Below are 27978 nucleotides of genomic sequence, written 5' to 3' on the forward strand. Positions count from 1 at the left end.
TTATAATCTCATTCTACTTCAAAGATCTATAAACACCACATACACGTTCAGAGTGAATTTCCTACACACACACACACCCTAAAAACGTAATGTAAATGGACACTACATTATCACACTGTATGAAGCAGAAAAATAATATCTGTTACCTGCATCTAATTTCATGAAGTAAGTTGGCTTTTCAATAATAATGTCACATTTGCCATCTTCTATGGGTCTGAAGCTTAGTGGAGTATATGTCTGGAGTTCGGCAAACCTGAAATTATTCAATGACATGTAATGCGTTTTTAAGATAATGTGCCTGAATACAGGTACCTATTACACATTCAGAGTTTAGTGACAGTTCACCATGTAAATTTCATCTAATAATGCTGCCAAAGTTTGATAAGGTTTGACAATTGAAAATAATTTTTAATTGTAACTGAAGGGTTTTAGGTCATTAGCTTCAAAAGGTTAAAAATTCTGCCTTTGATCTCAGGAGCAAGCAGCATCTTTGATCTACAAATCAACCCAGCAGAGAACTGTGAAGAGAGTCTTTCCTTCCATCCATATTTCCAGGGTGCAGTTAATTTGAATACATTTCTGTCCAACTTATTGATCTGCATTTAAAAGACATTTCACTACAGACCACAATGCTTTGGCGAGATTAACGGCCGCAGGTGCAAGGTTGATTAAGTCTGAAGCCAATTAGGAGGATTCATTTTGCTGGTAACCAACGGTTTGCATATTGACAGCCATCTTTTGAAAATGGATCAGAGTTTCAGATGGCATTGAGATTACTGATCACAGTGGGGACAATGAGGTTAAACATGGCCAGAGAGAGGAATCCAAGGGAACTCTAGTGAGGTCAGAGAAAGAACAAATGGAAGCGGACAAGGAGGGAAACTGAATCCTTAGATCCTACTTGATGTCTGCAGTTCCACCTGCCCTAGAGATTAACTTGCAACTGTGGGTATGTCTACCATGCAATTAAGGTGGGAGGGTCCCAGAGCAAAAGAGCCCAAACCCCATGAGCCTGTGTCAGCTGGCATGGGCCAGCCACAGGTTTTTAATTGCAGTGCAGACAAACCCTATGTGACAGCAGCACTTGGTATCCCACACTATCTCACTCAAGGATGAGTGTCCTCACAAAACACTGCCCTGCAACAGTCCCTGAGCCCAGCCCATAATTTCAAGCACAAACTCCCTTTTGCAGGTACAGGAGTGTAAAGCACAGACATCAAGTAGGCCCCAATTCAGCAAAGCACTTATGCTCAAAGTTTAAGCACCTGGCTGACCCAGGAAATGGTGCTTTTCATCCCTAAATCTCAAACCACTGTACACAAAAAATTATCATTACTGCCTCATTCTACAGACGGGATAGCGGAGGTGCAGACAGGTTAAGTGACAGTACTCAGACACACAGCTAAGCAAAGGCAAGGCAAAGATCAGAAGCCAGGTTTCTGACTCCCAGCACCGTGCTCAGTCCATTATTACTTTTTCACATTTTTGGTTTGTTTCAGAGACTGTTTCAAGTGGATCCCGAACAAAATGACAGTGCTGCTTTTGAGTCAAGACGGGACAATATCCTTTTCTCCAACTAACTGTTGGATCAATAGTTACTCAAACTTAACACTGTGAGACATTTACAGTCTTTTGCCCATGTCAATGTTGAAAACAGCAGCAGCAAACGTATGACCACTTCGGGTTCTGCTATGCATACTTGAGTGTGGGATTCAATTTGTATTCATTTCTTATTTCCGAGAGTCAGTATTTCTCAGTATGAAATGCATTAGCACGAAATGCCTCACTGAGAACTGTTGATGCCAGAGAAAGGCAGACAGAGAAAGAGGAGTAAAAACCAACTCTAACTTGGGGTATGTCTACACTACAGGATTAATCCGAATTTAGATAATTCGAATTTGGGAAACAGGTTGTATAAATTCGATTGTGCGCGGCCACACTAAGCACATTAATTCGGTTTTTAACCACATTAATTCGGTGGTGTGCGGCCACACTACCCCATTAATTTAAACACAGTAATTCGGTGGTGTGCGGCCACACTAACCCTAATTCGAATTAACAAAATCGATTTAGGCGCTACTCCGTTCGTCGAGGTGGAGTACAGAAATCGATTTTAAGTGCCCTTTAATTCGAATTAACTGGCTCTGTAGTGTGGACGGGTGAAGGGTTAATCCGAATTAAAGTCGTAGTGTAGACCAGGCCTTGGAAACAGCTACAATTCCAAATCATACCAAGACTGCAGAGGGCTCTTGCGCTGACCTTCAGCCATGAAGGCTTGACTGTCAAAGTTACAATGACCTCCGATTTCTCCTTTCTGGAGAAAGTCTTCCTTGAATCTGATGCAAAGAAATAAAAACATATTAACATAAAGTACCTGGCCCCAGCGTAGCAGTTCAAGAGGAGCCCAGCCCAAGACAGATCAGTACTGAGGTACACGGGTAAGCCTGCACAGCAGCCAGCTCAGACCAATGCAGTTAGGTGCTAGGTCAATTCAGCAAAGTACTTAAACATGTGCTAAAGTTTCGGCACAAGTAGCCCCACTGACTTAAATAAGGCTACTCGCATGCTTAACGTTAAGCACGTACTTAAGTACCTTGCTGAACTGGGGCCTTCGTTTCACTTTCTGAGCATTATATTCACCCACAAAAATCACTTAATACAAATTATCATCTATTTTCATATAGTACAAGGGGGTTGAAGTTTACCAGGAAGTGATAACACAGACTACAGAAAAACACTGGTGATTCCTCCAACACAGAATATCCTTGAGCCAATTAATAAATTTCATACTATTACAAGAATTCAGATTGCACAGTATTAACCATTCAAAATAACATTCAAAAATATAGCAATACTGCACCTTGATTATCAATAGGGAGATATTCCAACTACTAACATTAAATCTTTTAATTAGGTTTAAATGTCTGTGCTAGTTAAAGGGACATCAGTAACTTTTTTTTAAAGTCATGTATTCAGAGTGAAAATGTTTTCTATGATAACAAGTAACACCTAAGATTAACAGAAAAGATCCCCAAATTTTTCTCAATTTTTTAAATGTCTTTAATTTGTGCATGTAATGACACTACCTATTCAGTTAGAGTTTCCTCTTGTGCAATCAGTTAGTCCTCAATTCTGTAGTGAGTGCCATGTAGGTGGATTGCTGCACCACCATGGAGCTCAGTACAGGAGATGGACATTAAGTGTTACTGTAATTACACAAACAAGTGACACTAAACAGTTTACCAAGAAATGACTAACAGATGATAAAAGCATGTTACAGACATGAGTAGCATGTGTAATCTTGTTATAAGCATGCCGGCAGGTGCTGTAAGGAACTGTTAAAAGCAATCTAGTGATCTGTCGGATTCTAATGATTTATTAAAATACATTTTAATCATAAATTAACCCTTTTAAAAACTATTTATAAATGTAGCCTTACTAGTAAGTGTGACCAAGCACTTCATACAGCAATAGAGGCAAGAAAGATATATACATTTTTAAATAGGAAAATGTGATTGTGAACCCAAGAAATATTACAGGGGCTCAGAGTAGGTGTAGCAACAAACTATCTTGAACTCATTTTTTAAAATTTGTCTAGATTTTAAGTTAACTGCATCCCTTTAAAATGATGTGCACTCTAGACATGCTTAATTGGTTACATTGCTTTTGCCAATGGTCAGATTTGTTACTTAAAAAAGGAGATCTACATATTCCCCAAAATCAAATTGCTCCCAAGAGGAAAGAAAAACAGATGTGGGTGTCCTACAGTTTCTTTCCTTGAGAATTTCAATGAGTGGTGGTGCCATACATGGTAAATGCAACACTCCAAAACTTCCCTTCCTGAAATCTACCCTTGTGATTGATATTCAATGTCCAGATCCTGCAAAGACTTGCATTATTTTACAAGTCATCCCACTGACTTCAGTGGGGACTACTCACCATGCATAAAGCACATGCTTAAGTCTCTGCAGGATCAGGTCCCAACTCTCCCCAGTAAGCTGTCTGGTTTGCACCAGTGTAAATGCGGGAAGAACCTAGCACAATTAGTCTTTGGTTCTATAGGTTTTGAAACCCAGGTACCATGACGACGAATGCACTAGATAACTGCAGAGAGGGAGATTTGTGAAATATGCATTTTGAAGTGTATTTTCCCTGGTATTGCTGGAACATAAGCAATTCACAGACCTGTCATGGTTTCGCTTTGTGGTTCTTAAATCAACGTACAAGTTTGTTGCTCTACAATGCTGGAGGTACTGTGAGCAGGCCAGAGATGAATCACCCTGTGCAAAAAGAATAAATAGGGATTGATTAAAATAAAATAATACTAGGAACAGAAGAACATAAGAATGGCCACACCAGTAGTCCATCTAGCCCAGTATCCTGTATTCCAACAGTGGCTGGTGCCAGATGATTCAGAGGGAACGAACAGAACAGGGCAATTACGAGTGATCCATTTGTTATCCTCCTCTCCCAACTTCTGGCAGTCAGAGGCTTAGGGACACTCACGGCATGGAGATGTGTCCTTGACCCTCTTGGCTAATAGCCATTAATGGACCTATCCTCCATTAACTTATCTAATTCTTTTTTGAACCCAGTTATACTTTTGACCTTCACAACATCCCCCGGCAATGAGTTCCACAGGTTGACTCTGCATTGTGTGACGAATTACTTCCCTTTTTTTGTTTTAAATGTGCTACCTATTAATTTCATCAGGTGACCTCTGGTTCTTGTGTTATGTAAAGGGGTAAATAACACTTCCCTATTCACTTTCTCCACCCTATTCATGATTTTATAGACCTTTATCTTATCCCCGCCTTAGTCATCTCTCTTCCAAGCTGAACAATCCCAGTCTTTTTAATCTCTTATCATACAGAGGCTGTTCCATACCCCTAACATTTTTATTGCCCTTCTCTGTACTTTTTCCAATTCTAAAAGATCTTTTTGAGTTGGGGCGACCAGAATTGCACACAGTATTCCAGGGGTGGGTGTACCATGGGGTTATGTAGTGGCATTATTTTTAAAAACTTATGAAGACTGCATTGTTTATCTTATAAGTATATAAAAACACCTACCTTTGCTATAGGCTTGCAGTGGGTTTTCATTTCATCCAGCCTCTCTTTAACATAACCAAAATCAGCTTGTTTCCAGAATATCTGCTGAGCTGTCTCAATGTCATTGGCCCTGATGCATGAAAAAAATTCAAGGACCTTCACTTAATACATTTTAGCTTTTTGAAGTGGCTCTTTAATTCAAACAGCAGGAGGATGCCTGAGAAATTAGTTTTATTTATCCTCATCTTCTGAGACATCTCAAAACTAGCCAGGCAAATTAGACTGGAAATAAGGTGACAGTAATTAGCCATTGGAACAATGTACCAAGGGTCATGGTGGATTCTCCATCACTGACAATCTTTAAATCAAGATTGGATGTTTTTCTAAACGATCTGCTCCCGGAATTATTTTGGGGGATTTCTATGGCCTGCGTTATGGTGATCACAACAGGGCCTTAGAGTCTATCAATTTATGAAAGCAGAGCTACAAAAAGCAATATCTATGCCTCTTGTAACCAATGCATTTGGTGGTTAATGGAAGGTTATTTTATGTTTTTAATTCCTATAATAGACAACCTCAGACTAGACAGAATAAAAATAGGACATTAAAAATGAGAGATACACAAAAAGGACACAAAGTAAATGGAAAGTATGTTAGTTATGACGGCACAGATCCTGCAAAATGATCCCCGCTGTATGGATCCAGCACTGGGGCTATGAGAAGGACAAACAACGTCCTCAGGCCAAATTTCAACAGATATCAAAACTGCAGGTTTTGTCCTTAGACTGTGCATCACAGAGACTGGGTGGAGAACATGGTCCATAACTGAAAATACCATTCCCCTAACCACAGAAGGAGTCTGACAACCATCTTATAGAGTAGGCTCTCTCCCCTCACAAGCTGAAGTTATTAATACATAAACCAGAAGAGAAGAGCCAGCCAGTGTATTGTTTTCATCTCCATTCAGTTTCAAAACAGGAATCATATCAGCTGGACACAGACAAAAACATCCAGTTCTCTTTTCTTTTTTTAAGCTATGAAAAAGGTACTTGAATTTAAGGCTGTATTATAACAAGCTAGTTCAGGGGTCGCAACCTTTGGCACACAGCCCATCATGGTAATCCACTGGCGGGCCGTGAGACGTTTTGTTTACGCAGCTCCCGTTGGCTGGGAAAGGCAACCCTTGGTCACTAGGAGCTGCGGGGGGGTTGGGGAGGGGGGCGTGCCTGCGGACGGTCAATGTAAACAAAATGTCTTGCGGCCCGCCAGCGGATTACCGTGATGGGCTGCATGCCAAAGGTTGACGACCCCTGAACTAGCCAGTCTGCATAAATATCATGACATGAAGTACTTCAAATAACACTTTTTTTTTCCTGAAAAAGTTCAATGTTATGCACGTTTCCATGAAGAAACAAACACTGCACTATACCTTGAAACAACTAAGTTAATTCAATATCCAAAATAAACATCAGTGTCGTATGTTAGGGACATGCTGTACTTCTATACATTTAAAATGGAAACTTACCATCCCGTTTCAACATAATCACACACCGGGTAGCCAAACCTGAATTCTGGCTTGCAGGATCGCTCATAGCCCCAGCAGGATTTTAGATTCTTCAAGTATTTCTGTAACACAAGAGATCCCCATTGAGAACTGTTGGCTTATTAGGTTATATTTCAGCTGACTTCCAAATAACAGTTAGCTAACACCAGTCTTGCATAAAAAGCTTTCAATTTTACATTTTCTCACACCACATTATCACAAGGAACTGTTTAGATTACCTGTTTATATCTTGAGCCCCAGGCTTGCAAACACACACACACTTTTATGCACAAGTATTATTCCCATGGACTTCAATAGGACTATATGCATGAGTTGGACATGTATATAGTGCTTGTAAGATTAAAGCTTTAGCACTTGAAATTTCAATACACCTGATGTAAGTTTGGAGGTGACAAGCAGCCTACACCAGCCTGGTAGCAAGTCTAGAAACTTTCTAATAACTGTATTTAGTGTACAGAGCTTCTTTCACATGTCTGAACGTGCTGTTCAGTGTAAACAAGCCTGTTTCTCTTTTGGCTATATGGTAATTGTGATAGGGATTTCTAGGAGGGGAACGATTTGGGGTGGGGGTGAGTACTTAGGCTCCCAACCACCCTCCTTTTTCCCAGGGGCAAAAAGTGATTCCCCCTTTACACTGGGTTTCTGCCCCTTCTTCTGTGGCTTGTGCTCATTGGACATCTGGGCTTGCTCAAAAGGGATCAGCCAGAGAGGCCATTTCTAATACAGATTTTAAAGGTTTATCCCACATGCCACTCCTTATATCTTTCGTTCATATTCAAGGAATGTTCCTGAGCAAAGAGATCAAGCAGTTAGTCATAATCCTCAGCCCTCTTCCCTTTTACCCATTTTGTCCTGAGGTCATACATCTTATAAGCATATTCGCTATGACTCATGCCAGCACTCTTTTTAAGATTTCTAAATTTCAAACTATACACTTCTGGAGTAATTTGAAACGTTTGTAAAATGGCTTTCTTACATTCAAAATATTTCAAACCTTCCCGAATTGGCATTTCATTACATACATTTAAAGCTTTACCACACAGTTTTGTAATCAGACTTTCTTGTCCTCAGGAATATATGAACCTCATATAGCTTTTGAAAAGTGGTAAGGTATTCCTCAATGCAGTCTCACAGGACACAACTGCAGGACACGACTTGTCCAAGCTGAGGGTTCCTTGAGTGAAGAGAGATGTTGGTAACTCTGGGATCTTTCCATGTTTTTCTATCAGGTCCCGATTATATTTCCTCTCCTTCTTCTTCTTCAGCCTCTTTGTCTTTTAGCTCCTTGGCTCTTTTATGGGCTTCAGTTTCTTGTAGTCTCAGCTCCATGGCTCGCCTGTGGGCAGCTTCCAGTCTCATTTCTGCCTGCCATTTCTGGTATTCGCTGTCTTGCTCCCTTTCTTCTGCCTCCAATCTGGCTAATTGTAGCTTTGCAGTTGTTTCAGTGATGCTCATTTTTATGCTTCACTGTTTCTATTTCAATTACCCGAAATAAGCAAACAGAAAATAACAAACTAACTTTCTTTGACTGTTCCCAGCCAGACCTGAGACTCACTTAAAATCGCTAGACCAGTGCTTAAAGTGTAAACCTCATTTGAAATAACGAGCTATGCACACACCCTGCTTGCTGCGCCACTGTGACATACCCAGGGTACAATCTGGACTGATAAACAGCTGTGTCACCTCTGCTCTCTAAGCTAAAGTGTCTTTAATACTGCATCCCTCTGAGAGCTACCACTCCTGCTCACACACAGCCTGTAAGTTACTCCCAGTTATACTGAGTGCTGCAGCCAGCCACGCTTGAATTACACTGCAGAGCTACACTAGCAAACTCCCAGTCCCAGACTTTCCCCAGAAACGTACCTCTTGTACTGCCCAGCTCTCTCCTGGGTAACAAGCTCATATATAGTCCATCATTTTATGAATAGAAAACGACATGCACAAATCTGGTTATCCCAAATGAGGTTTCCCAAACACTTCAATTCAAACACACTGGTTTAGATAAAAACAAGTTTATTAACCACAAAAGGATAGATTTTAAGTGAACATAACTAATGAAGCATAAAAGTCAGAATTAGTTACAAGGAAAATAAATGTAAAACGCAACTAATACCAAACTAGAATGAATTCAAAGCAGTCCTACTGGCTGAACTTTCAGACAGGATCCCTCCCCCAATCCAATGTTGCTTCCTTTGTTCTTCAGGTGTCACAGATTCCATGGGCAGAGAAAGGGAGGAATGATTTGGGGCATCTGCCCTCCCTTCACATAGTTCTTTCCCTTCTTTGAGAAGCATCTCCAGCTGAGGTTCAGGAGACACAAAGTCTGTGAGGATGGGAACCCCAAGCTGTTTCTTTTTAAGACGTAGATTTCTCGCCCATGTCCCTTTTCCTGCCAATGAATAGCCACTTAACCAGGTGATGGCTCATTTGACCTTGCTGACATCTGGGCTGAGGTGTCATCTTGTCTTTTTGTCTCTGAGAAACTGGTTTGGCTGCTTCCCAGATTTGGAATCGGTCTTAGTAACACCATACTGTGGAATCCTATAACTTTACATACAATGTTGCCACACACATTTTCTCAGGACAATATTGACCAGCGAGTTATGAGTTTTCAAATGATACCTCACAAGGCATAGTCGTACAAAGATTATTATAATAGTGTGCAAGGGGTGAATACAGACCATCACAGTAATTAACAAAAAAACCTCTTTATATATCAAATCCCTTCCCCCACCCCCCCATTCTTGTGACAGTATGGGAGTCAAGAACGAGCACTGCTTAGTAGTTTTAAGGAAGAGCTGTTCTAACCCCAGAGATGACCAACACATTGACAAATAGCCCAACTTATTACCATCTTTAACTTCTATGATTCTAAGAATAAGCAACCCCAAAATTACATTTGAGTAAACATAGAAATACCTACTTTATATGGGCAATGAGAGTCCTGCTTACAGACTGTGGCAATATGCCGATTGTTGTGCAGAAAGTATGGAATATGCTCTTCTGGTACATTGATACTTTTGTAGCTATATAATGGCACTTCTGGAATGTTTTTGATTTCAGTAAGATTTTCATCTTGGGCGTTCGCCAGGATTTCTTGAAGCAGCACTCCAAACGCAAGCAACATTAGCATGGCAGCCAACTAGTCCTGCAGTTAAGAAGGAAAGACAGTAATGTAACATATCTATTGGTCAATATTCTGTCAAAGTTATACACTTTCAGTATTTTGTCTTGGACCATGTAGCTTTTTCCCAGGCAGGGCAAACTTGCACTGAGATTAATTCGTACAGTCTCTGAATTGTCTGAAAAATGAATCATTAGTCACGAGGGGTTATTAAGCATTGCCAACTCAAATTCAATGTGAAATGGGTGTGTTGCCTTTCACCGTCCCAAGGAATCCTGAGTGTCCAAATCAGGAAACTATATATAGACTATATGGTATCTGGACTGTAGGAAGAACTTGTTTTACAAAACTGCCTAGATTTTTTGAGATTATAAATAATAAACTTTTAAAAAATAGGGACGTTGGAAAATACTAATGGTTTCCTTGCACAAAGTGGGAATGCATCAGCCAGTTGAATGGCAATATATACAATCTCTGAAACATTACAAGCAATCGCAATATGGCATTTAAGTTTCTGAATGCATCAGTCTGGTTATGCTTTATTAACAGTACACTTTTTTTTTTCAAGGAGTATATTATAACAATGTAATATACATATATCCAGTCTTCAGCTCAAGAGTGGATGCATTTCTAGAAGATACACTTTAATGGTCAAACAAGTTATTAGGCTCAATACAGGAGTAACTGAAGGAAATCCTGTGGCCTATGCTACACAGAAGGTCAGACTAGATGATATAATGGTCCCTTCTGGTCTTAAAATAAATGTATCTGTAAACCACTAAAGCTATTAGCAATACTCCTATGATGCAGTCAGCCTTACCTAGCTATTCAAGGAGAAGTGCTCTAGATTTTCTGGCTACAGGGAAGAATTAAATACATTTTGCATAGAAGATCTCGCATACAAAATCACGGACCTTGAAACTATTCAATAAGCAGAATTGTCAGTACATTTTTAATCATACACTTGTAGCTGTTCAAACTGTGCACACAGCCCAATCTATAGCTTTAAACATTGCCTTCCCCAGCCTCTCCGAGTCATACTCCTATTGCTGACAAGCTTTCAGTTAGGCAATCTTCGCCTTTCCTACAGAATTCATTTCCATGGTTATCTAAGGGTCTTCAGAAAACCAACAGTCAGCGTTAGTAGGAGCACCCTTTTCCTCCTCAGAGATCTTCAAACACAAAACCAGCTCCCTACTCTCTACATCTGAGATGAACTCTCTAACCACAGCTCCCTCTTCTACAGTTACAAGTCTCCAATGGATCAATACAACTACATTTTGAGGGACATTCAATTCTGAGCCTGGAATTTGCTCCTACAATCATAATTTGTAATCACAGTAACTCATGCTCACGAATGAATGACAAAATGTAGATTGCAACTGCTTGCAGTTGAACAGCGACATTCTGTAACAAGCACATTAGTTAACTGTGAGGCAAAATTAAATGCTGCTCTTAAAAATGAGGCCGGTCTTTCAGCACAGAGGGGTTTGGGACTCTGTAACCAGACAAGACACGAGGAATAGAATTTTGAAGTTACCTGTTGCTAAATTCAAGATATCAGAAGTGGAAAATGTGGTTAGCAGGGCTCCATGCAAACTCAGTGAGTCTTTTCAGGCAGCTAAATGCATAGGGAATATAAATTCATGGAGCCTTTCACAGAGTACAGGTTACATGTCCTGAGCTAAGGCACCAATGGACAGTTTTGCAAGGTGCCAAGTGCCTTAGACATTCATAGAACCCGACTGCCTTTAGGACAAATTTGACATCCAGGAAAGTAATGGGAAGCTAGTGTGTGCAAAAATGGTACTTCCTCTCAACCACCACAAACCCAGAGGCACAGGAAATTCAAGCAGCCTGTCACACTAGTTGATGCTTTAACTGAGTCAAGGTTTACACCCTCAAACTGCTTTAATCCCTCCTCCCCCTAGAGCTGGATGAACAATGACCTGGAAGGCCACTTACAGCCCTTTCTTTGACACCAGGGCAGGTCTATGCCAGTGTGGGACAGGGAGAATGGAAGAGGATTCTCCAGCTTTGCCTCTGAAGGGGCTCCAGCTTTTAAGTCAGAGCTAGCTATGGGGGTTAATGCTCTGCAGAGACCCTACAAATATACAATAGCCAGTACAAGTTCAATAACATCCTCCCCAAACTCTGAGAGGGAGATACCAAGTGCCAGACCCCCAAGTTGAGCCAGTTCCTCTTACACACACACACACACACACACTTCCAGTAAGGGGCCCGGGGAGGGGAAGGTACTGAGCCTGTGCGTGCATCCAGCCTGCAGCCAGGGAGGAGCGAAGGTGGGAGAGCAGCACCCAGCCAGCCCGTGCAACAGGCAGCACCCAGTGAAAGAGCGAAGAAATGCCCCAAATCAGCCACCCTGTGCCTCCCCCTCATCCCGGGAGACAGGCACCAGGGTACACCGAGCAGCCCTCTCCCAGCAGACACCAACTCCGGGGGGTACACAGCAAAGAACCCCCCCGCCGCCCCCAGCAGCAGCCACCAGCCCGGGGGTGCACCGAGCAGCTCCCCCCAGCAGGCCCCCCGGGGGGGGCACCGAGCAGCCCCCCCCAGCAGGCACCAGCCCCGGGGGTGCACCAAGCAGCCCCCCCCCAGCAGGCACCAGCCCTGGGGGGGTGCACCGAGCAGCTCCCCCCAGCAACAGGCCTCGGGGGGGAGCCCCGAGCAGCCCGCCCCCACCAGGCGCCCGCCCCCCGGGGGCGCACCGAGCAGCCCCCCCCCAGCAGGCTCCGGGGGGGGAGCACCGAGCAACCCCCGGGGCAGTGGGACGCCCCCAAACCCTCCCCCGGCTCTCCCACCTGGAGCTGGATGGTGCCGCTGCCCAGCCCGGCCGCTCCCCCGGGCTCCCTGCCGCAGCCGGCGCCGCACGGGGAGGGGAGCGGAGGGCGGAGCCCTGCCCGGCTGGCTCAGCTCACCGGAAACCAGCCCCGGGGAGGGGCGGCGAGGAGGCCGGACGGGCCCGAGGTGGAGCCGCCCCTCACCCGGGCCTCTAACCGCCCGGCATCCCACCCAAGCCAGGCCCTGCCCGCGGGGCAGCCTGCAGGATCGGGGCCCCCGTGGATTGAGTCTAAGCCCGACGCGGGCTCACCTGCCGCACGTTCCAGGCGGCCGCTCCCGGGGAGCCCGGGTCTCGCCTAGCAAATCGGAGTGACTCCGAATCATGTACCTGCGGCGTGTGTGTGTGTGTGAGAGACACTGCCGGGATGGGCCCCGCCGGCTCCGGCTGCTGTCACCCGCAGCTTGGCCGCCCTTCTATTGACCAGGCACGGGCAGGGCTTATGCGTTTGAAGGACATGGCCACTTCACTTGTTAATGTTGATGCTTGAGTGTCCTGGGCCACCCCCTGGGCCTGGTTGTGGCAATGGTTAGCAAGGCCTTGTCCAAACCCTAAATGGTACCACTAACTATACCCTGTACAGCGTTAAATCACTAACACACTCCCATGGGCATGCAGTTCTACATCGCTCTCAAGACAGCAGCCTTTGGAAACAAGAGTTTTAAAAAGGTCCGGGGAGTGAGGAGAGGAAGCAGTCCAGTTTAACAGAGGAGAAAAGAGCTGGCAGAAGGCAGAGACCGAAGGGTTGGAACATCACCTCTAAACGTGACGGATGTGGCAGAGATTGTCTCTCTCGTTCGCATCTGCCGTAAAATCAACGGAGTAAATTCTTTACCTCTCAGGACGCATACCCATGGTCTCTAGAGACTAGGGTGACCAGATAGCAAATGTGAAAAATTGGGACCGGGGGTGGGGAGTAATAGGAACCTATATAAGAAAAAGACCCAAAAATCAGGACTGTCCCTATAAAATCAGGACATCTGGTCACCCTACTCGAGACTGAAGGATGCCTATTACTACTTATGAGAAAGGGAATAAACTGTACTTGAATAAGGTACCTTAATATCGCTCTAACTCAGGGGTGGGCAAACTTTTTGGCCCGAGGGCCACATCGCAGAACTGTATGGAGGGCCGGGTAGGGAAGGCTGTACCTCCCCAAACTGCCTGGCCCCCGCCCCCTATCCGCCCCCTCACACTTCCCACCCCCGACTGCCCCCCTCAGAATCCCCAAACCATCCACCCCCGCCTGCTCCTTGTCCCCCGACCACTCCCTCCTGGGACCCCTGCCCCTAACTGCCCCCGGGTCCCCACCCCCTATCCAACCCCCCCTGCTCCCTGTCCCGACTGCCCTGACCCCTATCCACATCCCCACCCCCAGACAGGCCTCCCCCAGGATTCCCACACCCCCGTCCCGACTGCCCTGACCCCTATCCACACCCCCGCTCCTAACTGCCCTCCAGGACCACACCCCCTATCCAACCCTCCCCCCGTTCCCCATCCCCTGCCCCCTATCCACACCCCCGCCCCCAGACAGGCCCCCGGACTCCCACACCTACCAACCGCCCATTCCCAGTCTCCTGACTGCCCGCCTGAACCTCCACCCCATCCAACCACCCCCTGCTCCCTGTCCCTTATCCAGCCCCCTCCCCTTACCATACTGCCCCGAGCAGCAGGAACTCGCAGCCCCGCCGCTCGGCCGGAGCCAGCCACGCCGCTCGCACTCGGCGGGCCAGAGCGCTGCAGCTGCGGGGGGAGGGACCAGGGACTAGCCTCCCCGGCCGGGAGCTCAGGGGCGGGGCAGGATGGTCCCGCGGGCCGTAGTTTGCCCACCTCTGCTCTAACTGCAGCCACGTTAGTTGTTGTGCAGGTATAACTGTCAGTATAAATCCACAACCCTAACCAGCACAGCTGTACCAATACAAAGTGCAGTACATAAAGCGGGCTTTTTCTGTACACTTTATCAGCTCTTGGATCTTGTTTTCCGTTGTAATGATCAGACTGATGCATTGGAGAATAGGAGCAGAAGCAACTTTTGGGGGGGGGGGGGCACGGTGGGAAGAGGGGAGAGCCTAGAGTTAAAAATATTTATTGAATAGCACTTTAATGAATACTTTTGTTCCATGACTAAATTTGTGCACCTTTAAATAAAGTGACATAAATAAGCTGCTGTTCCCGACTCTGTCTTATTTATTAATGCAATCCCTAAATTTTGAAGGGAGCTGGAGCTCTTCCCCAGGTCTCTGCACCCATGATTAAGGTTTACTTTGTTATTTTTGATAAATGTCAAGTAACTATACACCTTCTCATTTGTCTCATCTACCCATGATGTCTTCGTTTTTAGCTCTTTACCATGTTTGCATAGCATCTAGTCCACCGGGGTCCTGACCTCCTTGGCAGTTAGGTGCTACTGCAATATAAATGTTAAATGCTTTTAAAAATCTGTTTATATTTCAGACCTTCCAATTATCTTCCTGTTACCTATGTACAAAGCAGAACATAAATGAAGAACTATAACAGAACTATCCTCTTGGTGTACTTAGGATAAGGGTGGTCTTTTCAGTATGTACCGGAAAAGGGCCCTTCCTATCATGGCCCAACAGGAAACATAGCCATTTAAAACACCATTGTTTTATTTCCTTCAATCTTGAACTTATTTCCCTACTTAGCTACAGCTTCTGCTTTAGTCAAAGGGCAAACTCCCATTAACTTTAATATGCACAGCATCTCAGTGGCCAAAATACCACCTTTTTATTTTCAAAAGCCATTCTAATTACCGCAGGGTAGGGCTGGATTTTGGAGCAGGCAACCGCCTGGGGTGCCGGGCTTAGGGGGCGCCAGGTTTGGGGTGCTGTTTTTGTTGTTAGCAACAAAAGGGGAAATAGAATGTTGCTACCAAAGAAATGGCGGAAAACTTAGGAGTTGAGCCTGTCTTCAAGGAAACTTGTATTCATCAGAAGAGGAGACCAGTTGGTTAGGAGGGCAGAGGTGAAGTGATGGGAAGCTGAGAATAAAAATTCAAGAGGGAGGTTTTTTGCTTGCTTGCTTGCCACTGCTCAAGTGTCCATCAAAGAAAGGTTTGGACAAATAAAGAACCACGAAAAGACCTCGGTTTTTTTGTATGACCTTAGTAAGCTGCTGGCAGACAGGAAAACACTCTAACAATTGTGTGGATCTTCACCGGAGGCTGACGCATGGGGAATGTTCGGATGTCAATGATAAAGACCTCCGTGTTGAATTGGACAACATCCGTTACATTTTGCAATATGGGAAGCACTCTCCACTCCAAGTTCTCCCATTCATTCACGATGCAGAGCTGAAGGACACTTTTCCTAATGTGTGGATAGCTTTGGGGATTCTGCTCACGCTGCTGTTCACACTAGTGAGTGGTGAGCACAGCTTTTCAAAGCTCAGGCTAATTAAAACATATCTTTGATTGACAATGGCTGACGAGAGAATGACATCACTTGCTATTTTATTGCTTGAAAATGCCATTGGCCAGTCTTTGGATCTCTCTGATGCCGTGCTTCAGTTTGGAAGGACAAAGGCGAGAAAAGGGACTTTTGGAACGAAAGGACTATGGTTAACATTCTAAGACTGTCACCTACAGTAACATTATTTAATACTGACCCACCCAATGTTGGTGCACAGTTCAATTTATTGATGTTAGTACATTTCAGTTATTCTTAAAATTAAAAAGTTTCTATAAGTTTAGAGGAAACAAAATTCCCATAGGAGCTGAGCACCTCAAATCTTTTTAATATATCATTGCAAGACCCCTGCGAGGTAGGAAAGTGCTATTATCCCCATTTTACAGATGAGATACCGAGGCAAAACCATTAAGTGATTTGTTCAGGGTCACACAGGAAATCTGTGGCACCGCAGGGAACTGAATCCAGCTCCCCCAAGACCACCTGTCTTCCCATCTCTATTCAGCAAAGCACTTAAGCACAAATTTAAGTCCCATTAATTTTAATAGGCTATTCGATAGATATTTTACATTTACAGCCTAAAGGGAAGTTAGTCCAAATCCTGCATTGTCTTAATCCTATAACAGCATTAAAATTCAGAATTACATTTGGTAAGCCATCCTATTGTGCCTAGATATTGGTGCACAAACAAAAATTGCAAGATCTACCAGTCTTAGAAACCCTGGTTCAATTCAATGTTCATTTTTTGAGGGCTGCTTATTTAAATTATGTAAGATATTTTCTTTGCAGGCTGCCATGTTGATATTTGCAAAGAATCACCTACCTTCAATTAGTTTTCAGTCTTCATTACAAAAAACTAGGAACACACTGTTGGCTTCAATTTTTATTTTACCCAGCCCCTTTTTTATACAGGTTATTTACATTATTTTACAATCAGAATTCAAATATTCAATTTTCATAGTATATTAATCTATTTTCTGTCTTATATTCAAGATAGTTGTAGCCCTTTACAAAACATACATAACCATAACAAAAACAGTCTCATAACAGGACAAATTAACTTTTCTGTAGTGAAAATAAAAATTATTACACACATACAGGTAGATAGCATTTGGAACATCTACTCTGGTTGTTTATTAAGGATGCAGTGCAATGCTCATTAAAGTAAATGAGTGTTGGACTAAACCTTAATTTCTCCCTGTTATACAACCATGGGGCTAATCCGAAGCCAATAGGAATCTTTCCATTGTCTTCAGTGGGCTACAGAACAGGCCCCATTTGAAAAATTTACGTTGAGCAAGTCTTGAAATGGTAATTCTTCACACTCATATAGTACTTATTACTGGAGACTAACAGATACAGACAAAATAGTTATTCTTTGGGTAATATTTTGATCTATTAATTTGAATAGAAGTTAGACCTTTCCCAAATCTTTTTATAATCCCCTTTCCCCAAAAAATATTTCTCTTAGACAGACAATCTCAACAACAGCATTGCATCTAAGGGACACTGGCATATTAAAATGTTTTAAAGAAACAACTGTATCAATGTTTCACGCAAGATGATTAAAACAAAGAATTTTTAAAATGTAGTGGTGAAAATTTTACTTTTCACCATGTATGTTATTTACTTTTTATGTTTCACAAGGCTTTGATGATTAAAGTATATTAGACTGTTTCATTTTCTGATTTTACTGCACTATTATAGCAAATGGTTTCACTGCAGGAGAATGGCTGAATCCAAGCAAAAAGCCATCTTTTCACTGAATTCTAAGTATTTATAAAATCTCTGTCAAGTTTTGTAAAACTTAAATTCTGGGCCTGAAGTACATGACATATCACTTTATAGCTAAAACCAATGAAGAAACAGTGAGTGTAGAACGTACACTACTTTTTCCCATTTATTCAAGCTCTTCAATACTGAAAAGAACATCTGGAAAATATTTGCAGTTAGTGAATAGAGCAGTTGCTATATCAGCTCTTTTGACTGAAAATTACCCTCTCATATTTTAAGCATGGAATGTTCTCTTAGAAAAGCACCTGCAATCATATGTGAAATAAAAATGCCAAGCTAGATGCGTCTCTCTCGGGAGTAGTCCTTGACTTGTCTACTAAGAATAAATCACTATTAGTTTATCTTCATTTTTAGATACTTATTCATTCTTTTTATTAGATGAGTGTTGTCTCATTTGTAATGGGAAACTGCTATATGAAAACAATTCTTAATTGGTGCCCTAAACTAAGTTTAACTCTAGTAGAACATTGGTTCCATTACAAATGGCTCAATTTTTAAATATTTACACCTCAGAATTTAAAATGATTTAACCAACCCGTAGATGATTCACCTTCTGCAAAATAAGCTTAGATAACATTTTTAGTCTATATTTTATATTTACCAGCAACTGAATGTCATTTTAAGAAAGCAAAATCTTAGTTTGTCTTTTAATATAAAAACTATATTAGTTTCCAAGATGAAATAAACAAACTATAAGGATTCACTACCCACAAGAATACAAGTTTCTTTATTTTACCAAAACAGCTATTTTAAATTGTTTAAAAGTTACTCTAACAGATGCAGGCCTTTATAACTTTTAGCGTCCTTACAATTCTCTATTGCTTTATTAGAATCCGCTGAATAGTTCACTCTAAACCTTGCTGCTAACATTGGAGATTTTTTGTTGCAGTGCAAATTTCCAATCTAGAGGTGTTATCCGTTTGAAAGTGTAAATTGCACCTGCGCAAACGTCGTTTTATACGTGTAGCTACATCAATGCAGAAATACCTAATGCAGGCAGACCCTGAGAAGGAAAGCCCTACTACAGAAGTATCTCTTTAGAAGAGGCTGATTCCTCGGGGCTTGTCTACACTTAAAAAGTTGCACCAGTGTAGCACTTCAGTGAAGACGCGACCTATGCCAACAGGAGGGTTTTTCCCATCACATAGGTAATCCACCTTCCCAAGAGGCAGTAGCTATGTCAACGGGAAAAGCCCACCCAGGGAGGTAGGTCAGAATAACTGTCGTTCAGAGGCGTGGATTTTCCACACCCCTAAGTGACGTAGTTATAATCAATAAGTTTCTAGCGTAGACCAAGCCTCAGTCAAGTCTTGATGTTCCATTAAGTCCAACTAATGCTGAGCTGTAACACATTAGGGACTATTCTCTGACACTTAATATGCATTTGTAACTTAACAGGAAGAGAGAGAAATCTCTCAGATTGCAGGCAGTGGTATGCAGGCAGTGAATTTCATATGTAGCATAGTTCACACTATAAGTATCCATCACTGCTACAAATCTGAGATGTAATCAACTATTTGCTGTCTGGAATGCAAAGAGGAAGAAGGCAAGCTAATTCTCAGCACTCCCAAGGGTCTGATTCAGAAGTTCCCTCTGACACATGACCCCAAATGTAGCTCTTTGTACACTAAGCTATGTGGATGTTATCTGAGTCCTAGTCAATGCCTTTCCTAAATGGGAAATCTTTTCTAACCATTGCAGCCTATCTTAAAAATACTACATCAGAATCCACTTTTAAAAATGTATAAAGATAGACAGACCAAGAATGGCTACAGAAGAGCAGCAGCAATTATTTTGTGTCAAGAGAATTTTATACATCTGTTTTTGTTGGGTTTTTTTTGTTTGTTTGTTAAATAGTACTATTAAAAAGCAGCACCCAAAACTACAAGAACCAAAAGAATTGTCTTGCTTATTGCAGTTGAAGTTAGTTCCATTTAGAATTACAAGCAAAACTGTCTCTAAGGCCTGGGCCACACTAACCCCCCCACTTCGGACTAAGGTACGCAAATTCAGCTACGTTAATAACGTAGCTGAATTCGAAGTACCTTAGTCCGAACTTACCGCAGGTCCAGACGCGGCAGGAAGGCTCCCCCGTCGATGCCGCGTACTCCTCTCGCCGAGCTGGAGTACCGGCGTCGACGGCGAGCACTTCCGGGATCGATCCGGGATCGATTTATCGCGTCTAGACAAGACGCAATAAATCGATCCCAGAACATCGATTGCCTGCCGTCGGACCCGGAGGTAAGTGTAGACGTACCCTAAATGGCCCCATTATGCTTCAGGAATGCAGCACAAGGAGTATTCAAGATGGAACAGCAGGTTAAAGAACAAGAGTAGTAAGTATTGAGTCAATCTCCTTGCTTTGGGGAGTGAAGATAAAAGATGTTATATGAAGATAAAATTTTGTCGACGAACATGAAATTGTTACTCTTGTATGTTCAAGATCTCCAAAGTACAAATCAGAAATTTTCACTTAAAAAAAAGCTAAGCCTGAAATATCTATCCCCTTTAGTTTCACACAGCAAGTCACTGCTATTTATAGTCATGTTAAAAAAAATATTATTTGTACTATCAAATTATAGAAAAAATGTTCAGGATATTAAAAAAAATCATCCAACAAACTCTGATCTGTACCCATGAAAGTGTGTAAAACAGTAATCTGAAAATTATCAGGGGCTGTTCTAATAAAGCCTCATGCTATAGTATCCTTACACCTTCCAGTGCTGTACGGTTAGGTAATATTACATGAGTCAAATAAACTCTGTGCTACTGTCTGTACATAATGGTCCACCTTTTGGTTAAACTTAAATAAAGAGAAGGATGGTTTTATTTAAACACATTTTAAATAATGCACAAATAATTTAACTGCCAACAGTACTAGACACTGTTAAAGCATAATGATTTTTTTCCCCACATAAGAACTCTACAATATAATCCCATTTTATAGTACATTTTTTTTACAAGGCATTTGAATTCTGCATTTACATAAACACCACTCTTTACAGTTTAAAGTCATTGTTGGAAAGTTACAGTTTCAGCAGGAATTAGTTGTGTCTTTGTTTTAAAAGTTCATCTATTTGAGTCTTGTACATATTTTTCACATCTTCAAGATCCAGTCGAAGTTCTTCGGCCTCTTCTGCTTTCTCTCCATACATCTGAAGAATAGTATTGTATCTTTGATCCAAATCCTAGAATAACATGGGCTTTTGGTTATTTGGCCATTTCCCCAATTTAAAAGCAATGCCACATATCTGTTTTCATTCTTTGTCTAACACATTGCCTATAGTGCTTTAAGTATTAAAAAAACTGAAAAGTTAAACTAATGCTAACCCCATATAAACACATACTGCATCGTGTCCTGAATATTGCTAAATGTGTGCTCTTGGGAACCGTGAAAGGAAGCAAATTCCAAAGGCAGGATTTTTAACTACAAAGAGCAATAGCATAAATCTTCAAGTCAGTTTCAGATGCTGTGGTAGGGTATAGGGTGAGGGGGTAAAATTTTCATAAATGACTCTGGCTTTAATGCCGAAGTCTCTATAAAAAATAGGCACTTTTAGCAAGTTTTCCCTGATATATCAGATAACAGGCCCCAGACCTCTATGGGTTTTACAGAAGACCACTAAGATCTTGAAATATAACTGAAGGCTTAAACACAGAGGTTGGCTGCTCATAGCATTCCATTCAGCAGGTTGGCAACTGTAGTTTCTATATGAATTTCAAAGTAAAATAATCTGGAAAGATCCACAAATCATCATCTAATGAAAGGGCATCTACTTCATGACTCAGGTCGCTTTAAATTATAATATTCTATTTTAACTCTCTCACACCCCAGATTTTACAAGCACTTGTACACATGAAAGCCTAAAACAGTTTCAGAAGCATTTTTCCTTAATTTTTGCGTAGTACAAAGCAGTCTGAAAATTGTGCAATTGTTAATGTTCATAACTTAAGATGAGTCAAGGAGAGAACATTCAGCAAACCATCACTAGATTTTGTTGTAGGAAGAAGCTCAGCGTCAAAAACTTTCTGGTTTGAAAATTTAACGTGCTGCACATATAAAAAAAGAATGAATACTTTTCCAGAATGAGAATTGCAATTCAAAAGATTTGCATGTGTTATTTCTCTTTTAAAAAAAAGAGGAAAAAAAAAAGACCCAAGAAGTTAAATAATAAGAGTGGATTAAAATCTGCAATATTTATTTTATTAATTCCACCAGTATCATGATCAGGCGGGATCATAAACCTTTTCTGTGATAGGTTATGTTTTGCTAAACTCATAAGAATTGGAGTATTCCATATGCTGGCTCTCAAGGCTTCCAATTCACTCAAAAATTATGAGCTCCAGGCCAGATGTTCAGAATGCTCTGAGCACAAAAATATGCACACCTAATTTGTATATACAATTATGCGTACAATTATGACAACTGTGTGTGCAAGTGACTATATGCCTATGAAGTGGTCATTTACACATGCAGTTACACTGATGATGTGGCATATTTTAATATTCCTGACAGTGGGCATAATTCTGAAAATATGGCTGTGTATCTCTGCATAACACAATTCCTGACTCTGAACATGGATTCTTTTATAGGTATGCACACTCACTGAACTGTATGTTTACTAGCATAACAATTTGAAAATCAATTTTTGAAGTAACTGATAATTGCCATGCAATACAGCAAAGCCTGCTGACAAAATCCATCCGTCTCTAAACTGCATCCTATAAAGTTACAAAACAATTTATTAGTTTTACTGTAAAAAGAGCACTTAATTTTCAAGTCTAAAATTGTATTCCTGAGTTATTTTTCCACTGCCTAACTTTTAATAATTCAATGTACACTTTGTGTGATTCTTACCACGTTTTCAACTTTAAGGAAAAGACATTTTGAATTAAGTATCACTATGGGCACCTACAGAGTTACAATCTATTTATGAATGATTAACTTAGTAAAAAGAGTTTTCATAAATCACTTGTCAATCTCTCACCTGATTTATATAAATGAAAGCCACCTACCCTTAGCTGTGCACGTAGTTTTGGTATCTCCTTCACCTTTTCTTCAAATTCATCATTTTGATTTGTTAATTTAACTAGTTCTTCTGCCATTATTGATCGAGTTCTTTCAAGGTTTCCAATTTCCAGCTAAGGTAACAGGCATTTAACAGTTAGAGCTTTGTGCTGAGAGTGACCCTACTGAGTTACTAACTTTGTTTTTCATTTAAAAAAAAAATCAGAATGATTTATCTTGGAAGTCAATTTATTATACAGACCAGTGATACTACTCAAACCTCAATGGTTCAGGAACCAAAATAGCGATCAACATTACCCAAAAGAGAGACAGTGCTGCAAAGAGCCACAGGAGACACATTAAAGATCCACTTGCAGCTTGCAAGCCTCAGTCTGAGTATCACTGATATAGATAGTACCAAGTGGATGTCAGATTTATAAAGTAAGAAAATAATATAGTATAGGTAAGACAGTATTTGCTGTGGGGTAAGGTGTCAATTTAAAGAGCTCTTTCATACATAAAAATTGAAGCTCAAGGTTAATTTGCTAAACTGAGTGCATACACCTTAAACATGGAAAAACACGTTATTCAAGTTTAAGACAGGTTTACAATGACACACAACTACATGTTTAAGTGGTTTCTTTATTTTCCAACCTGCATGTCACATAAGTTCACATTAGTATTCCTTACGCTTAAACTACAGTTAAGTCTTGGGGATTTTCACTCCCAGATCAGTAGAAATTAGAAGCAATCAAATCAGGTAAACAGAGATAGACAGGGGAAGGAATTTTGATATACTGCCTTTAAAGCATCTTCAATTAAGTACCCTATGAAACAGCATTCAACACAAACTCCTCACCTTTTTCTTCACCTTTCCCTGGAACCCTGATCAATGTTGAGATAGCCAGGTAGAGTCTACTTGATCCACCTCATCCAAAACCTAGGTAATAAATGCTTACATCTCTTGTGATGGCCCATCATGACTTTAACAGAACTGCCCGGGGGATGGGTGGGGAGGAGTGTCCCTACATCAGTGCAAGACAAAACCATTGTTTGCACATCCAGACCCTACACAGCTATCAATAAAATAAACTTTGTAAAATAAAGCCAGTAAAGTAAAATCACGTTCATCTTTCTACTTATGACACACACAATAAACTTAAAGTGATTCTCACAGTACCTGTAGGTGAGAAATCTCTCCTTCCTTCAGTTTTAACTGCGACTGCAGGTTTTCAATTATACTTGACCCTGCTCCCATCCTTACAGCATCATAAAGATTGCTCCCACTTGTAGACATTGACCCAAATGAATGATCATGAGGATCATCCTACAAATAAAAAGTTAACCGACTTTAGCACTAGAAGCAAGAGCCTACTGATTCAATATGAACAGCAAAGGAAGACCGCCATCATTAGAGTCAAAAGTTTCAATGCTTCAAATATATTCTTTCCAAACAAACGCTCATTTTGAATAGCTAAACAAAGCTTAAGATAACTCCTTATTTGCTTGCTGTCAGGTCACCTTTACCACTTTCATTTGGCTAGCATAGATCTCTGTATTGTCAGAGATAAATTCATCAGAAGCAACAGCCTTTGCACAGATTGCATCAAGACAGTGGCAGTGTCTCATGAGTGAGCGGTGCACTAAAACTAGAATCACTGGATTATCAGTCAGTCAAGTCAACTTTAGATATAGTGTCCACTTATTTTATAAAGCACCTTGGAATGAATTACATGAATAGCACTTGAAGTTTATATTCTCCACATTACTGTACTACTTTTTTTTAAACGTACTCTCAGGCACCCTCCTTCAAATGCTATGCAAACCTAGACATTTCGTAGGTATGTTTAAGAAATCAGAATAGCTGAAATCACTTTTTTCAATGCAGTTATTAGTTAGATAAAATTAACATGCCAATAAAACTATTTGAAGACACCAACACGATTCATTACAAACACACACAAGGTAGCAAAATGGTTGATCAATTGATAAATGATACATTACCTGAGAGAGGAAGGATACCTGAAGCCCTGCCATATCAACTCCACTTATAGAGCTTGAGCGTGACAGTGTTGGAGTACTCGAAACAGTTTCCATTGCTGATAAGGTAAATGACTTACGCTCCTTTGAAAAATACAACAGCTAGTTAAGAGAAAGTGAATACAAGGAACAAAGATTGTTGAGGAAGAGGACGATGATAAACAGACCTTTTCGCATATAAGGGGGTCTCTTTTTTCACTCCCAAATGTAGAGCACAAATCCATTTTTTCTGTATATTAATTGAAGTTTAAACAGTGAAGTGGATTTAAAAGTGTCACTAGTACATCTATCCCAAGTTCAAGTCCTTAGAAAAGCCTAAGTCAATGGTGGGAAACCTGCAGCCCGTCAGGGTAATCCGCTGGCGGGCCGCGGGACAGTTTCCATTGACCAGCCCGCAGCTCCCATTGGCCGGAAACGGCGAACCACGGCCACTGGGAGCTGCGGGCGGCCGTGCCTGCAGATGGTCAATGTAAACGAACTGTCTCGCGGCCCACCAGCAGATTACCCTGACGGGCCGCAGGTTTCCCACCATTGCCTTAGGCTTTCCTGGCTATGCAGAAACAGAAGTTACTACCTACTGCAAAGGGAAGTGTTCTTTCAGTAGCCACACTGCATAATGCTGACCTAAGAACACAAAAGTACGTGAGCCCTAGAGACAATTAAGTGATTTGCTGAGCTCATGTGCCTCACAGGAATGACACCCTGAACAAAAAAGTAGGTTCTTCCCTGGATGAAGGACAGTGAAGAGATTTTTTAAAAAGTGTTACAACGCCCAAATTCAGGATCTCTGAGGCTAAACTCTGTTACTGATGAGTTTTTCTAAATAAGCTGATTTCCTCTGAGTCAGCAACTGAAGACATGCTGACTTCAGAAGGCTGAAGTAAATAGCTTTGAACAGGACTTTGATTTCAGAACTGCAGCAACTAGGAGATTAACAGTGAGGACAGAGCTGTGTTAGAATATCAACTGCTGACTGGTAGTGACTGAAAGCTGTTGCCAACTGATGGGGATTTGGTAACCTATGCTAAACAAAGTGGAGTCCGGGCCTATAGACCAGTATCAATACCACACAGACACATCACAACTGGAATTAACCAGCACCTTTCTGGTAGTCTCAGCAGAGGTAACAGTTTTTCAGTGTCCCCAGACACTGAATGTCATGCCCCTCAAGGTAAGGACAAAGGCACACTGGTGCAACAGTGTGGCTCAACCTATGCTGCCACTGTCCATGTTTCATTTATTCTGTGGTTAAGTACAGGAATTATTCAGGACTGTCAATACAGCGCCTTTCACACAAGCATTGAATTCACAGGAAAAGAAAGATGTGGAGAAGTCCCAGATACTTAGTTTCATGGTAGTACCATGCTAGATCCTTGTAATTCTTGTTTGTTGTTTATGAGACATTTTAGCATTCGAGACTTGCTCGGTCATCCTGTGACCCAATAAGATTTTGAAAATACATGAATTAACGTTAAAGCAAATTTCAATACCTTTTCCTTTGCTGTTTCTTGTACAAAAATTGCTTTCTTTTTTTCTTGTTCAACTTTCATTTTCTCCATTTCTAACTGAGTAGCTAACAGTGTCTAGAAGGAGGAAATGTGGATTTTTAATCCCTTGCAAACTCAGAATTTTATGATGAAGCAATACAATATCAAATTAGCCAATACCTTTTCTTTCTTTGCTTCATCAAGAGTTTTCACATACTCCTCTTTCAGGTTTTCTAATTCAACCTCATACCTATATTGAAAAGAGAGAAAGGTAATGTAATTTTATTAAAGACAATCTACTCTTCATGTTTCTATTTTAGGTTCACACAAAGAAAAATAATGTACTGAAACTGACAAAAGCATAATGCACAATATTTGTTTTCTATACAAATATATAATATATATCTAAGCGTAATATCTAACAGCATCAGGAACAGAATTGATCTGTATTACCAAATGGAGAACTACAACTATTTCACTATGGTGTTAGAAAAATACCCTCACACTGACTTGTAAGCAGTATGTGGCTACTTGAATGTTTGCTAATCTTAAGAACCCCTGTTGAACTACTACTTATATTTCCATGTAATATCCTCTTAAGCGTCGTTAGTTGTGTGCATGCTGCTTTAATATTCTGGATACTTGGTCTATCATTGCATGAACCAATAACACTTACATTAACCTTAAAGCAACTTTCAATAACTTATCTAACTATTTCTCATACAAAAATAGTGTAAGCATACTACAGAAGTGGGCATATGACTTCTCAAATTAACACAATGAAACCCAGAAGACAAAACTATCCCAGGTGTCAGAATTTCTTAGGACTGGTAGATTGCCTGAGAAGAAACTGCAGTTGACTAGACAGGATGAAGTCTACTGAAAGATCAACAAAGTATTTTGATCCTCCCAATGTACCACTAGGATGCTGAAAAAGTAATTTCCTGATATGAACTGGAATCCCAGTGCAGGAAAGCACACCTCCCCCCAGGAACAGCCCAGGGGATTAAAAAGGAAACAAACACACAGTTTGTCAGAGACATAGTTAAGAAGAAGAATTTCACAAGGGTAATTCATAGTTAATGTTTCTGCTACTGACTTCAGGTTTGCTTCTACAATAGTTTCTGTGCTGAGGCAGAGGTGGGAGGCCTGGATTGGATGTTGGTGGAAATGCATCAGGGCAGACATTCAGAAGGTGGTGGCAGGGAGCCACCAAAAAGCATTAGTCTTCAAGGAACAGGTTTTCTTGTTTTTCTATTATTAAAAGCGGGAATTTGTTTAAGAAAATAGTCGTTGCCACAGTTCAACTTCTTAGCACTTGACAATTATTTGATTTAATTTCTTTTGGAAGAAGATGTTGGATGCTTTCTAATGTCCCAATCCTGCAAGCTGCTCTGTGCAGATGGACCCTTATGCCAGCATGCAGGCTCACGGACTGCAACTGCACAAAGCAGCTTGCAAGAGTAGGGCCAAAGAGATCATCATCATGGATGGCACGTGAACTGCCAGCTCGGGGAGGCTAGCCCTCAGCCCTGCCCCTTCTGCACCCCTCCCCCCCCCACCGCAGCCACCGGCCCCAGGCCCAGAGCACCGGGAGGGTGGGCAGCATGCGTGGACGCAGC

The 27978-nt window shown here is 41.5% G+C and overlaps 2 protein-coding genes across 6 annotated transcripts in view; both read right to left on the reverse strand.

Annotated features, from left to right (window-relative positions):
* The window catches only part of EOGT (EGF domain specific O-linked N-acetylglucosamine transferase), a 29754-nt gene extending 17117 nt beyond the window's left edge, over positions 1-12637 (reverse strand). For all 3 annotated transcript variants that reach the window (XR_002907816.2, XM_024194853.2, XM_024194851.2), the window contains exons 1-7: positions 12562-12637; positions 9539-9763; positions 6577-6677; positions 5073-5181; positions 4186-4280; positions 2232-2336; positions 147-253 (exon numbers count right to left, since the gene is read on the reverse strand). Coding sequence is in view for 2 of the 3 variants with exons in the window: in XM_024194853.2 (XP_024050621.2) it covers positions 147-253; positions 2232-2336; positions 4186-4280; positions 5073-5181; positions 6577-6677; positions 9539-9748 (727 nt within the window). In the remaining variant the exon portion in view is untranslated. The remainder of the gene's footprint in view (positions 1-146; positions 254-2231; positions 2337-4185; positions 4281-5072; positions 5182-6576; positions 6678-9538; positions 9764-12561) is intronic.
* Positions 12638-20745: 8108 nt separating this feature from the next.
* TMF1 (TATA element modulatory factor 1) overlaps positions 20746-27978 on the reverse strand; it is a 30534-nt gene continuing 23301 nt past the window's right edge. Inside the window, exons 12-17 of one of the 3 annotated variants that reach the window (XM_026650236.1) lie at positions 26537-26606; positions 26360-26452; positions 24834-24953; positions 24010-24156; positions 22838-22963; positions 20746-21009 (exon numbers count right to left, since the gene is read on the reverse strand). In XM_026650236.1, coding sequence (XP_026506021.1) covers positions 20866-21009; positions 22838-22963; positions 24010-24156; positions 24834-24953; positions 26360-26452; positions 26537-26606 — 700 coding nt within the window. In that variant the 3' untranslated portion in view covers positions 20746-20865. Of the gene's footprint in view, positions 21010-22837; positions 22964-23530; positions 23906-24009; positions 24157-24833; positions 24972-26359; positions 26453-26536; positions 26607-27978 lie in introns of those variants that run through there. The other 2 variants (XM_026650235.1, XM_026650234.1) reach the window with 2 other exon arrangements.

Source organism: Terrapene carolina, unplaced genomic scaffold, assembly GCF_002925995.2.
Source record: "Terrapene carolina triunguis isolate 2854851 unplaced genomic scaffold, T_m_triunguis-2.0 Scaffold89, whole genome shotgun sequence".
NCBI classification, from domain to species: Eukaryota; Metazoa; Chordata; order Testudines; family Emydidae; genus Terrapene; species Terrapene triunguis.